General features: G+C 38.5%; 1 protein-coding gene across 3 annotated transcripts in view; it reads left to right on the top strand.

The window, feature by feature from the left end:
- BLOC1S5 (biogenesis of lysosomal organelles complex 1 subunit 5) overlaps positions 1–12,680 on the top strand; it is a 30,566-nt gene extending 17,886 nt beyond the window's left edge. Inside the window, exons 5-6 of one of the 3 annotated variants that reach the window (XR_004644655.1) lie at positions 9,060–10,789; positions 11,970–12,680. Coding sequence is in view for 1 of the 3 variants with exons in the window: in XM_034762287.1 (XP_034618178.1) it covers positions 9,060–9,236 (177 nt within the window). In the remaining 2 variants the exon portion in view is untranslated. Of the gene's footprint in view, positions 1–9,059 lie in introns of all 3 variants that reach the window. The other 2 variants (XR_004644656.1, XM_034762287.1) reach the window with 2 other exon arrangements.
- Positions 12,681–16,850: the final 4,170 nt, after the last annotated feature.

Here is a 16,850-nt window from a genome sequence, read left to right as displayed (position 1 = left end):
CACTAGAATGTGCATTAAAAATTGGTAAGCGCTCTATTTTAACTTGCATTTTAGGAACTAAGGATTTAAATTATAGAACTTTCAAAGTTTTTTCAGTACAATGAAATAATTTCTGTACAGGCAGTCTCATGCTGTTGAATTAGGATTGTTGCACAAATGACAATACAGAAGTGAAGAGTTAAAATTAGATTATACTTTGAAAAGCTACTCTTTAAAAAAACATTACAGTGAGTTCATTCTTTGTGTCTCTTATCCAATGTCAAACATTGTCAGTTTTCAAGTTAAAATGTCTTTTCTAACTGGCAGCCCTGTAAACTTATGGTGAGATTTGAAAATCAAGTTGGTTCTTTCTGGTTTATTCATCATTCTTTGCAATCCAGAATCTGCAATTGGAAGTTTTAAAACTTTTCTCTAAAAATACCCCTATTCTCCTGGGGGAGGGGAGTTTATTCTGCTGGTTGTGTCAGGGCAAGAATATAATCAAGCTCACATTCCAATAGCTGCATTGGTTCTGCAATGCTAACAGAAATATAAAGTAGTAAAAGCTTATAGAAAAGTAAATAGTTGTTACTGTGACTACATATAAGGCACAAATCTGAGGGGGAAAAGGTGCTGTTTTCATAGTCACTTTTATTAGTATAACTGCATTTTAAAAATGTAGGCGTCATTTATAACTTTGCAGTAGTAAAGGCTTTGAATTTAGCAAGTCAGAAGTGTTGACATTTTTTGAAGATTACAGAAAGTCTAATCCTTCTAGCTCCTAATACGTGAATATGAATTTTAGTTTTGTTATTTGTAATAGACGCTTCACAGTTGGAGTACCTATATTGTAAAGGAACTTCAAGTTAGCAATACCTTAAGTTTTGTATGCTTAGGAGTGTGCCACTTCTAATTATCTGTGGAAGTTCCCTGCATTATTATAGAAGGGGGTGACTTCCAAAATGCAAACCTCCCATGCTACACATAATTCCTTGACCTGGTGAATATAGATGTTTCAGAAATTACATGACACAGTAACATTACGCACCTCAGCTGGGGAAATAATGAAAAACATAAGTGTCGACAGAATATGATGTTTGCTTTCTCATTTATTTCCCCTCCGCTCCAATACCCATAGTGATTAACTACTAAATCTAATAACTTCACTGCCTAGTAAATCAGTCCGCTGTGTATTAAGATCTTCAGGTACCTTGCCTATATAAAGCCAGTATTTTTGTGGTATATGTTCATATTAACATTTTAGAACACTAGTAGATTTTCATTTTTAATTTATTTCCCTTTCCTTTGAGTATATAGGCAGTGGAAGCACAGCTTCCCACAAAGGTTGTAGTATTTACATGTTAAGCCTGCTCTGTTTTATTATTCTGTGTCCAGAGGTAGCTGAATTTCCATCCAGATCTCCCAGTCTTCAAATATTTATTATCCCTTATGACAGGAAGAATAAGCTTTGGAAAACATTGGTTCTCATTTGGGCAGTCTATATTTACACATGTGCAGAATTCCATAAAGATCTTTTGGTTTGTTTGGTTGTCACTTGAATTTAAATATCGACAGAAAAATATTAAATGCTTGGGTTACGGTAAATATTTTTGCTTCTGTGGCACATTAGATAGATAAATTTATAATCTATTCTAAATTTAACTTTCTCTTTGAAGAGGAGTCAAAAAATAAAATTTGAAAATTCTGGAAATGAAGTATCCAGGATATTTCTTGCTGGCATTGATGAAATTACAAATTAACGTTGTAAGGCTCCCACTCCAGTACCCCAGTTGTCCAAAGCAGAGGTCCCAAAACTGTGGGGTGTGCCCTCCCACGGGGGCACAGAGGAACATTCGGGGGATGCATGGTGGTGCCCAGGCCAGCCCCCATCAGGTCAGGGAGGGAGCGCCACACTTCCAGGCCAGCTCCACCCCCAGCCTTGCTCCTCCCCCAAAGCTCCACTGCTGAGGAAGCCTTGGCTGTGCAGTAATGGAGGGAGGTGCAGACAGATTCTGTTACTGGTGGGGGGCGGGTAGAGGGAGTGCAACTGTTTGAGTTTGGGCACCACTGCCCTATGTTATCCACAAACTTCAAAGAGTTGATTTCCATAGACATAAACCAGATTAGCTGAAAGAGTGCTGTGAAGCGCTCCAGCGCATGAAGAATCTAAGATTGCTGTCTTTACAGTGGTTCTAGCTCCTGCTGACCTGAAATGCCTGACCACCAGACTGCTAGGCTAACATGTTACTCCTTTTAAAAAAAAAAAAAAAAAAAAATGCAGATGTCAAAATTTCAGTCAACATTAGCATTGGAACGGTGATGCACATGAGCTTTCCTTCCATAAAATCCAGTTTATATCACCATGTTCAAAGTACAGGCTGATTAGCAGGAATACTCAGCACATAAATGTGTCTTTAACTGAGTGGGCATCTTGTATTCTTTTTCAGGGCTAGGTCCAGAGATCCTCAGTGTAGCCTGTCTGTAGATGTGGGGTTTAGAATCGAAGCTGATTGGATGGTGAGGGTCTAGCCCCTGCTTTCCAAAGACCCCCTCAATTTTGTTCTGCCTCCTGCAGGTACTGGCAGGGAAGTGGAATCCAGCACCAACTACAAGAGAGCGAGAGATCTTTTGTTAATGAGTAGTTTAGATAACCTTTGGTCTAATTTGGATGTGTTGGTCAGCTGCTGGACATCAAAAAGTCTTCCACAAGATATTTCTACTCTGTGAAGTGTTTCTGCATCTGGGCAAGATAAAGGTTCTGGTCCTCACCAGTCTTTCATGCTCCTTATTCTATACTGCTTTCATCTCAGACAATAATTTCTCTCCCTCAGCTCTGTAAAGAGTTTTCCTGGCTGCAGTCTCAGCCTTTTATCCTTCAATTCAGGATTTAATGTATTTTCTCATGTGCTACAGTGCCAGGATTCCTAAAATGCCTGCTTCATGTGTTGTCTTCCATCTGGGAGCTAATGCTGTCTTGGGACTTAAATGTGCTTGCCAAACTAATGGAACCACCACTTGACATGTGGTTTGATTGCTCTCTGTACCATATCTTACTAAAGGCTGTTCTTAATGATAATCACATTGGTTCAAAGAGCTTATGAGATGTAGACATTAATGGTTGACCTACCATATACCATGTTCTTTCTCACCTGAAGTTCCCTTTTTTACATGACTTCTGATTTCCACTTAAATCAGGCTGTTAACATGCTTGTGGTGAACCTCTGCTTCCACCTGTTTCCCAACTACATGTGGGAACACTAGGTTGCGTTGTCTAAATGTCAAGAAGATCTGAATTCTTACCTGAGTAAGATTAACTTGTTCTGTAAATCACCCAGAGTATGTATAGCACATGGAGTTTATGCCAGGGGCCAGTGAACTTCCACTCCAAGACTATCAAATTGGATCAGACTCTGCATCCATACATGAGTAAGCAGGGATGCTAATGCCAACTGGTCTGAGGATGCATTCCTCCTTGTCTAAGGTGATCTGTATTGCGTGTCTCAAATGTCTCCAAAATACAGGGTGTATGCAAAGCTGCTACCTGGAATTCTATCCATATTTTACAGCATTACTCCCTGGAGTTAGCATTTAGATTTGTATACTCAACCTGGGAGAGTTAGACCTATAATCTCTTTCAAGCAGTCCTCAGACCCGCCTCATTGTGATTTAGGGAGCTGCTAGTCACTCACCTACTTGCATGCATTTTCAAAGAAGGAAAAAATAGATACTTACCATAGTAACTGGTTCTTTGAGAAAACTGACTGCCTGGGTCCACAATTCCCATCCTCCTCCCCCACTATTTCAGAGTTTTACAATAAATTCTTTAGTGAATGGAAGAAACTGAGTGGCATTTGGTGCTATGCTGGTATATTCTCAAATGGGGAAACATAAAGACAAACATATGGATACCTAGCTCCAATGGACACTGCTGTTGGAGAGTTTTGAAATGGCATGTATGGGTGTACATATTCCTACACCATGGAACTGTGCAGGTAGGAACTACATTCATGCTGATAAGTAACCATCTTGTATCCTCTGTAGTATATTATTGTTTTAATTGTAATTTTCTTTATTTTAAACAAACTAGGCTAGTTTTCCTTTGTTGGCCACTTATTTCTGGTAACAAACAGTAAAGTATTTCTTCAACACATGGATCTACGTACAAGTAACAATATTCATTGACAAAGGATAGTTCGTTTGAGCTGTCTTTATCCTTTCTACAGTGAGATCTTTTCTTAACTAGTTTTCCAGCTGACATGACCGAAGCACGGGGAAGTGGTGATGTATTCAGGTTGCACAGTAAGCTAGTAAATGTTTCCTAAATGCCAGTCTTCCTGGTATTTCTGAGAACCTATAGCAATTGCAGAATGAAACATTAAAGCTTCTAACATTTTTATTCATTGCAGTTTGTTTTAACTCATAAGAGAACTCAAGTGCTCATATAAACAAAATGAGATGATTTAAATGTCTGGACATAAAGTTTGGCTGCCTGATGTCATACCTGTGTCGATAAACTCTAGTATACAAACACTCTGTTTCTCTTTTTTTTTTTTTTTTTTTTTTAATTTGTAGCTTACATTAGCAATAGGCGAGGCTATATTTGTCAGGGAGATTATTGCATATCTTGAATGATCAGTCACCTTTTAATGATATGCACTGTAAAATCCTTGTGCTGTGTAGCTTTTATTCGGCATGATGTGAAAATCAACTAGTGCTTCACAATGGGGAGTCTTAATTGTCAGCACTAAGAGATTAGTATTTTGTCTGGCTTATAAATTAACACATATGGTTAAGGTTATGCCCTAGGCTTGCAAGTGGTTTGACTTTGAGGTGTGAGAAATATAAAGTGAGGGTGTGGGGTATGGAAGGTTCCCAAGGAAGAGAATATCTCAATTGGAAATAACCTGAAATAACATTCCTTTAAGATGAAAATAACTTAGTACTTTTCCACAATCTTGCAAATTCTCATGAAAATTTACCAGGACAGGCACAAAATGGACTTGTGCCTAGGCTGTTAACACAAAAATATTTTATTTTTGTGGCCATCAAAAATTAACTTGCCTTTAAATTTTAAAATATGGTAATGATGAATTTGTATAATGTTTTGTTGTACCTAGAATTCATGGTATCACCTAAAAGCACTGACTTGTGAAAATTCATCTGTTTATTCTAAGAGTCACTCAAATCTGATCTATAAAGGCATACAATTGGAGGTGGTGTGGGGCAGTGTATTTTTGAAGAAAATTCATGTGTATATCTCTAGTATAGTATATGATTGATCATGTCTATGTTGAAAAGCTTTTAAATCTCTCTGGTCACTTAAGGATGTTGTTGGAAAGTGTGAAGTGGATTTTCATATTTTAATGAACTACTTTTACTTCCTGTTTCCCTCCCTTAGGGATTAGGTGTTTTTAATGGCAATGTACTTAAGTATTTTGTTTAAGGATGATATAGGGAATAATATAACTCTTATCTTCAAGTTAATATTTTTTGCATGTAGTACTAAAGGGAGCTAGTGTACTAATCCCTCTAGTTTGTTAGTATAGAATGTATCAATGTTATTTCTGAATTCTAGGGAGGGAGCCTCCAAAATTGGTTATCTATGCAGTGACTAAACTGTGTTTAGTGAAAGATTCTTCCTCCCTTCTGGTTCTTTTGAAACATAGTGTTAGTTAACAAGACCGGAAAATTTCCATAAAACCATTAAGGGGAGAATAAACTCCCAGCATCTCTCCTTTCTCTCTTGGAAGCTGTGAGATAAAAGCCATGTTGTTGTATGATCATATTTTTTTGCTGCTTCACTTGATATATGAACAGAGTAGTTTCAAGTTGCTGTATGTGACTTATAGTATACCTTAAGGTTGTGTAGTTCTTTGGATTTTTCACCATAGGTGAATATCAATTTACCAGCAAAATTAAGTCAAGTACCAGAGAACCTTCTTCTTATTGCTCATGCTGTCATTCTTAAAGACCAGCTGCATAGACAAGAAGCTTCCTGTAAAGGCTTAGTAATGTACATAGTCCTGTTGTGTTCTTATGTTGAGATTAATGTTGAATTTCCTGGCCAGAAGTGAGATTAATAATGACAGAGCTAGCAGTTGGGGAAATTAGAATATAATTTTGTAGGTGTATTGATGGGGATGGGTTTTGGGTGTCAGTGAATAAAATGTTAGAATTAAGGCTGAGGGAGCCATGTAGTTACTTCTTAGTAATGCAGACATTTGGGGGGAGGGAGGCAACTCCGAGACAGTAGGCGAGAACCTGGGCTATATACTTGTAGCATGTGTCAAATGTGCAGGACTGACAGCCCTGGAGACCCAAATCCTCCATTCACAGGAGGCAGCAATGCTCTGACATAGGCTAGTGTTAATGTCATCTTTGCTTTCTGATTTTTAAAATGTATTCATATCTTCATAGTATTTGAATAGTATTCATATCTTCATAGTCATATCTTCAAATCTCCGTTTATGCTGCGGATCAGTTTATAACCCTGTGGATTCATTTTTATTTTGTGCATAAAATCATTACTCTATGGAAGTTAGGACAATTCTGTTAAGATACATTTACTTTCTCATTAGTACACTGCCTGTATTTATTTAAAGGGTAAACATTACAGTAATTGTTTTTCAGCATTAAATTGTTTAATCCCATTTGATCATATTTTTGAGGAACCCAAAGAGCCTGCCTGTTAATATCACTTTGTCAGTGTCTTTCTTTTGGGCCAAGACAAACTAGAAAGACTGTTTTGGAGAAGAAGAAAAAAGGGTGGGGAAGGAAGCAACCCTCTGCCTTTTGACCAATGGTTTTATCAGCTCAGTGACTTTATACGTGGGTGGAAATGGTACTGCAGAACATGGTGATACTTGCTGTTTTCCCTGCAAACCATTCATGTTGTCAGGGGTGCAGTCTAGTCCAGTCTGAACTGTGGTTACTTACAGGTAGGCACTTTATAATCATTCAGATACACTATTAATAACTGCATAAACAATTCATTAACACTTCAAAAATTTGAAAAGGTATAGACATTCCAGCTCTCTGGTGGGACTACAGGTACATATTTTTTTAACAGCTGCTCTGTTTTGTATAGAAGATATATAGAACTTTTCAATGAGTGATACTGTTAGAGTACTTTGAGTGCTATGTGGTAAAATTAGCATGTTCACACCATGATTTATTTTTGCATGAAAAAGCTAAATATATAATATGGAAAAATAAAAACAAGCTAGACATCATGTAGTGTCAATCCATCTTAATTTGCTAAAATATTGGATGAATATATGAGTTTGCACATTTGTACTACTCCTATGCTGAACTACTCTATGTAGAAAATAGTAGCTGATGGATAGAAAATGCTGATGTACCTTCACCCATGGAGGATCAACAGAACTGATGTGCTGTACACAGTTATTGTGATTTCTGTGTTCTTGGAATAAAACACTAGAAGGTCAAGACTATTACTATTGCTTACAAATATTCGGTAAAAGCTCGTCTTTTAATGTCTGTACATGTTTCTTTAGAACTGTCTTCCTTTCAAGACAAGGAGGTGAACAGAATCCTATTTACCAGAAACAATGAGTAATGTGGAAGCTTGAGGGAAAATTACCGATAGTAAATATGTATGAAAACCATTAGGCACAGTGAGAACTTGTTGGCTAAGAGAGAAACACAATCTACCAATTCCCAAAAGTCAAAATATGAAAATAAGAACTACAAAGATGGTCTGTCTTTTCCTTTGACCTTAGAGGTTCCTTCATCAAGACTTGTTTCTGGTGGTAATATAGAACCTTACCATTATAGTGTTTTAGAAATTTGTTTTGTTACTAGTTTAAAAATGTCCATTGAGATATGTAAACATGTTCTTGTTTCAATTAACAAAACACTAATTTTTATACTGAGGTTGATGTGTAAAGTAATGCCCAACAGAAAAATATGGACTGAAGTATACTACATGTACAGTGCATAGTACACACTATTTTGTTACCCATTTTGGTCTGTTGTACTAAATTTTGAGGCACTCTATATTTATAGTTGTGATGGGATTTCAGCCATTACAAGAGGCATCGATTTTGCACTTGTGATGTTTGAAGAACCACCTCTCTTTTTAGCCTCCAGTGCTGGAAGTCAGGAATCCTCAGTGCAAATACACACTGTAAATGAACACATTTGACTCCCTAAAATTGTACTTTATTTCTCTCTCTTAGATGTGAAATATAGTGGGCACAATATTTTCCAATATCAGCCTTTTGTAACACAAAGTAGATGTATTTTGAAAGCATTATTAAACCATAGCATCACCTATAGAGGGTCCTGTGGCACCTTTGGACCCTCTGTTGCTTTTTACAGATTCAGACTAACACGGCTACCCCTCTGATACTTAGCCTCACCTATGTTTGTCTTTGGTGTGCCAGACATAGTTCTTTCTGACCAGCCATGGAACTGGGCTAAGACATTTTTAAAAAAATGAGCTGGAGTTTACTTGAACAATCCCCTTCCAAATTCTAAACCATGCTGAAATAGCCAAAATTCTTGCTTAAATGAAGAATTTCTCTGTCTGAGGGTCTAGTCAGTTTCTTTCAATATGAACAAGATAACGCTGAGTCCATTTCCACTCTAGGTATCTGCAGTGTATGTAATCAAGATGGAGACTGCTATTTATTGTTTGTATATTCCTGTGATCAAAAGTACTTTTTTAAAACAAAATGTGGGCAAGTGGAGTAGGCCATACTAAGATCAGGAATAGTGTTAGGAATAGTTCTTCCAACATCAGATAACAGAAATTATTTGGATTGTAGCTGAATGGAAGTGTTTAGCTTTAGAGTTTGATTATTATTATTTTTTCTTTTTTTGGTGACTAGTCTAGAATGGAGGCAAGTTGCCATTAGTTTGTGTGATGAGGCTGTATGGTTATCACTTTCCTTTTGATTTGTGCAGTGTGACTAGATGAATATAACTTTTACTTTCTGATACTGGAATGAAAACTGGACTCTTTAATATGTTTGCTTTTGTAAGGTCATCAAATCTGCATTAACCCACGGTCTTCATCTAGAAACCGTTTCTATAACTTTCCTTTCTCCTCTCAGCTTCAGACTGACATACTAATGACTGGTGAAAAGCAGCGTCTAGCCCACTGGGAAGTGTTCATGAAAGACCAACACAACAAACGAGGAGAAGTGGATGAAGAGCACAGAAAAGCTATGGAGCGCCTTAAAGAACAATATGCTGAGATGGAGAAGGACCTGGCTAAATATTCTTTTTAAGACCTTTTTCGTTGTTGTTGTTGTTTTTGTGTGCCAGTACTCTCTTGCTTCAGACTTATCAGAACAACAGTGAGGTTCTTTCAGAAAGCCTAATCAAAATAGAGGTAAAACAACCCCCACATCGTGCTGTAACTAGAACAAAAGTTTGATTTAGCAAGAAGAGTTTTGCATACCTCCAACTTTAAGTGCCTCTACAAGCTTGTTTTGTTCAAGGTAATTGGTGTTATCACTATCTTAGTTTGTAGGACAGGCAGGTCTAGAAATGGAGTTCTGCCTTTATACCATGGCTACATCAATTTAGGGAGTTGCAAACTAGAATTCCTTAGCTTGTGAAGACAGCCTTGTCTGCGGGGAAGAAAACAAAAACTGAATTATCTCTGTATAAGGCCACAGCCCTGCCATAGAGAGCAGGTATTATAAATGCAAGCCATGCTTGACTGAAATTAGGATGTATACACACTCATTAACAGTTATTTTGGGAAAAGCAGCATGTCTTGCGAAACAGTGGATTCTGAAAGGCTAGAATGCATTACTCAGGTATAGTTACAGCTGCACTGTTAGGAAGTTGAGTTGAGATATTGATTGCTCTCTAAAATAGGCACCACAAGAGTGGCTGTGAGGTCACAGGAAACGATGATTTTTCTCTCTATGTAACTGGCTCATGTTCTTGTAGCTTTACACTCCTAAGAATACCTTCCACAGCCCAAACCACCTAAAAGTAACTTTTAAAAGTATATCAGTCCTTCCATTAGCCTTTTATCAGGTATGGTATTTACCTTAAGTATTCGTCCTGCCATTGATGCACTCAGTAGGATGAGCAATGCCCACCTTATTGGGACTTATTACCTAAAATCTGTTATGATAACCTTAATACAGTTGAGGAAAAATCTTTTTTTTTGTTTTTGGCATGGCATGGCATGGTAATCAAGTAAGTGGCATTAAAAATGAAGCATCTGCAGTATTAATTTGTGTTCTGATTAACAGGAGTATTTGTGAGCCCCTGTGATCACTGTGATCTTTTCTTTTTATTTAAAATCTTCATGTAATAGCAATATAACTGAATGACTAGCTTAATTATCCTTTTGTAAACCAAGTGAAATTAAATGCAATAACAGAAGGAAACTTGATGCAAGCTAACCTGAGGGACAGGAAGATCTTTCAAATATTACTTTAGGTACTATGCAATATAAAATAAAAACAGGTAAAAATAAACAGAACTTGCTCATTATCTGTGTTGGAATTGCACTATGCAGACAATGGTTGCCTGTGTAAATTTATGGCTTGGTGTCAAGGCTCCATTCCTGGCAGCATGTTGATAATGTGATTAAAGTTAGCAGAGGAGATGGAATAAGTATTTGAGATTTCTTTCAATAACACTGAATTCCTGCCAAACTGCTCTATCCGCTACTGTAGGCCTGACAGCTTCATCAATCATCATCAGGTACCTGGACTGAAAAGAGCACTTGCTGACACTGGAGCATGGTGGAATGTTGTTTAATTCTGTTGTGAATGGAAAAAACATAGATGGCTCCAAAGTATTCCACATATAAAAAGTGAGGAGAACCTACTAACGAAAACCCCTATTGAATGGAAGATGATATCTGGATTTATCTCTAAGTTATGTACCCATTCATGAATGGATGCTGTAACTAAGAGCCCGATTTACGTGCTTCATCAGAAAAACAGAAGATAATGTTGCCTGTCTTTAGGGTCCAGAGTCTCAATAGCATTTGTTCATTTTAAGGATAAACTGAAAACACTGTTTTCCACGAGAGGTTTTAAGAATGAAATGTCCTCAAAACCAAAATAACTTTCTGAAAAATGTACTCCTCTACCCCAATATAACGCAACCCGATATAACATGTATTTGGATATAATGCGGTAAAGCAGCGCTCCATTGGGGCAGGGCTGCGCACTCGAGCAAATCAAACCAAGTTCGATATAATGCGGTTTCACCTATAACGCAGTAAGATTTTATTTTTTGGCTCCCAAGGACAGCATTATATCGTGGTACACATGTACTTTGAGTCTCATTTGGTACTGAGTGAGTTTGATTTGTGTTTTATTCCTATAAAATAATACATAATATCAGATCCACTCAGTTTTGAACAAAAGTAAACCTACCTGCATCTCTGTGTCCCATTTGAGGGCTGATAAGAATGATATAGATGTTGCAAGGCTAGTGTATGCTGAACATCTGCACTAGAGTAATAATTTTAAGCCTAGAACTGCACTTCATTGGCCAAGAAAACCCAAAATAAATTAAATGAATGATACTACCTAAGGTTAACTCTTTTCAAAAGCCAGTGGTACTTTGTGCTTTTGGAAATTCCCCCTCAATATTCATTTTGGGAATTTATGCATTTAGGAAATATTTTGAAGAAAAGTGCTTAAAGTTGATGTTTAACATACAAACAAACATCAATCTGCTTGTTGGCCCACTTCATTGGGAGACTCCAAGAAAAATATTTATCACTATTAAGTTATTCAGTAGTCTTTATTAATTTTTAAAAATATCTATTGTGCTGTAGCTCCTGAAATAAATTAACAGTACATACAACTTGACTTTAGAGTGGTTTAGCAAGGTGGATGAAAAAATAATGCTTGGTTCTAAAATTTAAAAGGAAAACTGTGGTGCTTAGTTATAGCTTAGATAGCTCAATAAGTGCATCATGTATGTATGTATGTATGATTTTTTTTTTTTAACCTGTCACTCTTTCAATATTTGTTTAGCGAATGAGGCTGTGGTCTATCAGGAGGCTAATGATACTTCAAATCCTACACTATCATTTTCCAGTAGAGCCCCTGCTGAGAAGTCTCAGTTTTACCCATTTGAAGAAAAAATGCATATGAAGGGAGTTTCAAAGTTGGGTGGTAAGCTACGTAAAAGCAATTACATGTTTAGCCTCACTTAAAATGTTTAAATTCTTAACAATTAAACTTTCCAAAATCGCTTGAGTACTGATACAACTCCCATTAAAGTTGGTTATTAAAAAAAAAAAAAAAAAATCCGGTGGAGTCTACTGGGAGCTGGATCAGGCCTTTGACTTTTGCTACATTTGAATGATGATGCTGATGTTTGCAATCCTGCTTTGTATCAGACTAAGATGGTAGCTTTCTGCTTGATTGTTAAATCTTTTATATTTAGTAGTCCGAGTCTAAACTATATTGATTTATTCTTCTTTGTAACTAGAAGTAGTGGAATATCCTATACTCACTCGAATTTTCCTTAAATTTTAAGATGAGCTTTCTCTTTTGACACCTACACAACAAGAAAGCAATACTTCTACTTGAAGGATGGTGGGGAAAAAACTGCTTCTGCAGTGGTAATAGCCTGCTTAAAAGTATTACTTAGACTAATAGTAGAATAGTCATGATACTTTTTATTTTTGTAATATTGATCAACGCCTTGTATAAAAAATAAAATTTAAAAATCCTCTGTTCGGCTGTTCTGGGCCTCTAATCTCTTTGATGCCTAAAGCAGACCTTTTATTTTTAGTAGGGGGAAGAGGAAGTGAGACTCACTTAGATTCTGCTCCCACCTATACCAACCCTAGATGAAACCTCTTAAGAGAAATTCCACATCCAATGACGTGTGGTTGGAATATCACATCTTCACTGACTTTTTTTATTTATGAAATATATTTTAAAAAACTTTTGACCAAATTTTGTCTTTCAAATAACTTGTATTAAAATGGAGAAAATAAATGAAAACATTATCACCCATGATTCATTTCATTAAGAGGAGTTAATTCTCCAGTTGAAAAGGGTGTTTTACCTCTGTACACACCTTGGGCTCTGAAATTTGCAGGAACTCAGTGGTAGATGACAATGTGAGTATGACTGCTTTCAAACAGAGAGGCAAACGTTCCTTAATCATACTAGCACAGTCACACAGATATGCTAAAGAATGATATATAATTGGACCCCAAAATAACTATATGGTAGCTTTTGTACCAGTAAGTAGTGAGACATGTGTTGGACCAAACTACAGATATTCTAGCCAAAAAGCTATACTACTTACCTGCAGTATTTTGCCTGCTTTTTTTTGAGGACCAGTAGTGCTACAAGTGCTTCTTGCTACTATGATGATACATCTGATACAGTCTAAGAAGAGTTGTTGCTATTGTAGATTCTGTTTAAATAAAAGTTAGCCTAAATGTGTTTCTGAAGTGGAGGCTGACATCACTAACTGTCTCATAGGTGCGTTTTTCACTGCCATCCTTGTATAAACAGTGGATCAAGTTGTCTGAAATGGCTTGAATTAAAGCAGTGGGCTCTTGTCCGAGGAAGCCTCTGACCCTTTTAGTTATCCCATAGTGATAGCACATACTGGAACTAGCAGGAACCAGATTGCTATACAATGCCACACAATAGTTAATTAAAACATAAAAGTGATCTTTTAAAAGTATTTCAACATTAGAGTTGAGTGGTAAAGGGAAAAAGCCTGGTATTTGTGTACTTTTTGAAACCCATCTCTCCCATTGCCATACATGTGCTATAGAAAATGGTAATAGTAATCGGAGAAAAAATTATTTTAGCCATAGTATCATTTTAAATAAATGCCTTTTAAAAGGCAAGTATCATTTATTTAAAGAAGAAAAAGCATAAAATATTGTATTTGGTGCTATTAGTATTAAGGCACTTGCAGGTACAGTAGCAGCTGCTTAGATTTTTTGCTCCCATTAATCTTGGCTGTCCTTTATTTTCAGCAGTCTCTCTACAGTACTGTCCTGCTTCCTTGTTCCACATGAGAGAGGCTGTGTTGGGCCTGAGGGAGCTAGAACCAGCTCTGTTGATTAAGTATGGCCTGGAAATCCATGGGTTTGGGACATTACCCAATGCCAAGGACCTCCAGAACCCTGCCCTGGGAGGGATTGCTTCTTATAAAATTCAGTGAGGTGAGCCTTAGGAAAGATCTTTTTGTCAATTTTTCTGTAGAAGGGGAAGGTCCAGTGTGGCTATCTGAGCAGGAGAAATGGTAGTCAATTCTGGTAAGGTTCAGACTTGTGATCCTGGGAATCTACGCATTTCAAACGGGATGTTTTGGCAATTCAACCATTCCATCTCACAAATAACTGTGTGAATGTGTGTCCAATGGAGAGGAACTGCAAATAAGAGAGACTTGCACCATCAGTATGACCTAATGGAGCAAACAGTTGAAAGTGGGTGGATAATATTATGTTTTGAATACCTGCAAACTTACATTTACTAGTCTACTGGAATTCACAACCTGAGCCCACAGAGTATCAATCTTTTTTTTTTAAAATGACATCATATTTAAATAAATAGGGTGGGAAAGAACCAGATCACCCTCTGGATTATTTTAAGAGGTGCATCTAACTCCCACCTTCCAAACAGAGCTAATACTTTGAGAGAGGTATGGACTAGAAACCATTTTCCAGTCTGTTGTGACACATGAGCTCCCAGTCTGTGATCTAAAGAATAAATTATTGTTCTTTGAGCAGATCTGCATATTTCTACTTAAGGGTACTGCACTGCCTTGTGGTGCCTTGTGGTAAAAATCTCTCTAGCAGTGTCAGAACACTTATGTGCCCCTCTGCCTCTCCCCTCAGTGTCTCAATGCACTGAGAGCAATGCTATAAAGGTGGCAGAGCGCCCTCCCCAACCTAGTTCCTTCCAACTGCATGCCTGGATGCATGTGAATCACTCCAGTTTCTTTGAGGCCATAGTTTCTTTCTGCTTAGAAATAGTGTTAAGCTCATTCAGTACAGTTTTTTCCTGGTTCTGGGTAATGGAGCTACTTAAATCCCAGCTTTCTCTGTTTCTTCAGAAGTGCCCTTCCTCCCAGCATTCAGTGAGCACGTGCCTGGGAGAAGAATGCTCCTGGGGAGACTCACTTGCAGCTCTTCCTTCCAAAGGAAGGCCTTGAGGCTAAACCCTCTGGACCCAATTAGGCCTCAGATCATTGGTCTAAGAGACCAGTCTTTGCCCCTGTGGCTATTAGCACCAACTGGCTGTAAGATTCCAAGAAGCTGCAACCCCTATTGTGGTGGAATTCAGTTCCTATGGCTCCTCAGTCAAGCCCCCGAGGCTACGCATGCCCAAACCAAGGGCCATGTGGTGGTCAGATGTAACTGTCCTAGTTCCAGAAGAGTGGTCAACAGAGTTCGGCCACCCTTACCAGTGCCATACCTTGTTCCTCCCGGTTATCTGACCCTGATGAAACCCCTGCAGCTGCAGGACCAGGGCCAGTTCTGATGTCGATTTCCAAATCCAGGAAGATGGATTTGATTGATGTATCAGAATCTGGGCCATCAGTGCCTTTTGGTTCTGTCTGTCATGGCACAGAGACAAAATGGCTGCTGATGCATATGAACCAGCATTGCTAACATCTGACAAGACTGCTACAGCTCTGAAACAGAGATCCATCTTTGGTAGCAAAGGAAATGAATGCGTGTCAAATATTGGATCTGACGTCACTTCTTTGGATCGGTTGTTCCCAAGTCAGTTCCAGCTACATCCTTGGTTCTGGAGAGCTCTGTCACCATGACAGCTCAGGTTCACCTTCTGGCTCCACTTGCTTCATTGCTTCTAAGGGTACATCTACACTACAGGGGGGAGTCGATTTAAGATACGCAAATTCAGCTACGTGAATAGCGTAGCTGAATTCGACGTATCGCAGCCGACTTACCCCGTTGTGAGGACGGCGGCAAAATCGACTTCTGGGGCTTTCTGTCGGCGGCGCTTACTACCACCTCCGCTGGTGGAGTAAGAGCGCCGATTAGGGGATCGATTGTCGCGTCCCAACGGGACGCGATAAATCGATCCCCAAGAGGTCGATTTCTACCCGCCGATTCAGGCGGGTAGTATAGACCTAGCCTGAGTGGGGAAACACAGGGTTTCTAAAAGGAGACATTTTCCCCTGGTCCCAAAATCATCTTCCTTGTCCCCTGTTAAGAAGTAGAGGCCAGAAAACACTGTGTGTCTTTTCCCATAACACCCTTTGCTTCCTCTTCCTAGAACCCCTATACAGGGTCTCCACAAAGTGCCAGATCCCCATTCTTCCCTTCGGTTCCACTGCTATCACCATTATACTCTCTATTTGATCCAGAACTGGATCCTTGCTAGGAGGAAGATAGAGGAAGAATACAGAGAGCTGTGGCTCACTTTGTATCATCCTATGGTCTGCCTCCTGCATGTTGCCAGACCCTAGTTGCTGGGGAGACTAGCAATCCTGGGGCCCATGGCCTTATTGGAGGCCACCTCAGGAATTTTTTAATTACCTCTCCATCCACTGGGAGAGTAACATTTCATCTGTTAAGGATCTGGCAATCCAGAGATATTCGGATCTGACTCCTCTGGATCCATTGTCATTATTGACAGTGATGCCTGAAATGCTGCCTGAGGAAGATGAGGAGGAGGTAGATCCTCTCTTTTGATCAGGAACATGTGAGCCAGATTTATAACTGGATGGTCATGTGGAGGATGCTACACAGTTCCATGACTTGATGGACCAAGTCTTCCTGCAGTGTCTGTGGAAAAGATTTCTTACCTGGTATTTGATATCCTTGGGGGAAAAGAGTATCCCAACCCATTTTAGATGGTTTGCTAAAGCCGTGTGAGCTATGCCTGTTTCTTGTCAGTCTCTTT

The sequence above is a fragment of the Trachemys scripta genome, chromosome 2, assembly GCF_013100865.1.
Source record: "Trachemys scripta elegans isolate TJP31775 chromosome 2, CAS_Tse_1.0, whole genome shotgun sequence".
Classification (NCBI taxonomy): Eukaryota; Metazoa; Chordata; order Testudines; family Emydidae; genus Trachemys; species Trachemys scripta.
This window is presented reverse-complemented; position numbering and strand designations above follow the sequence as displayed.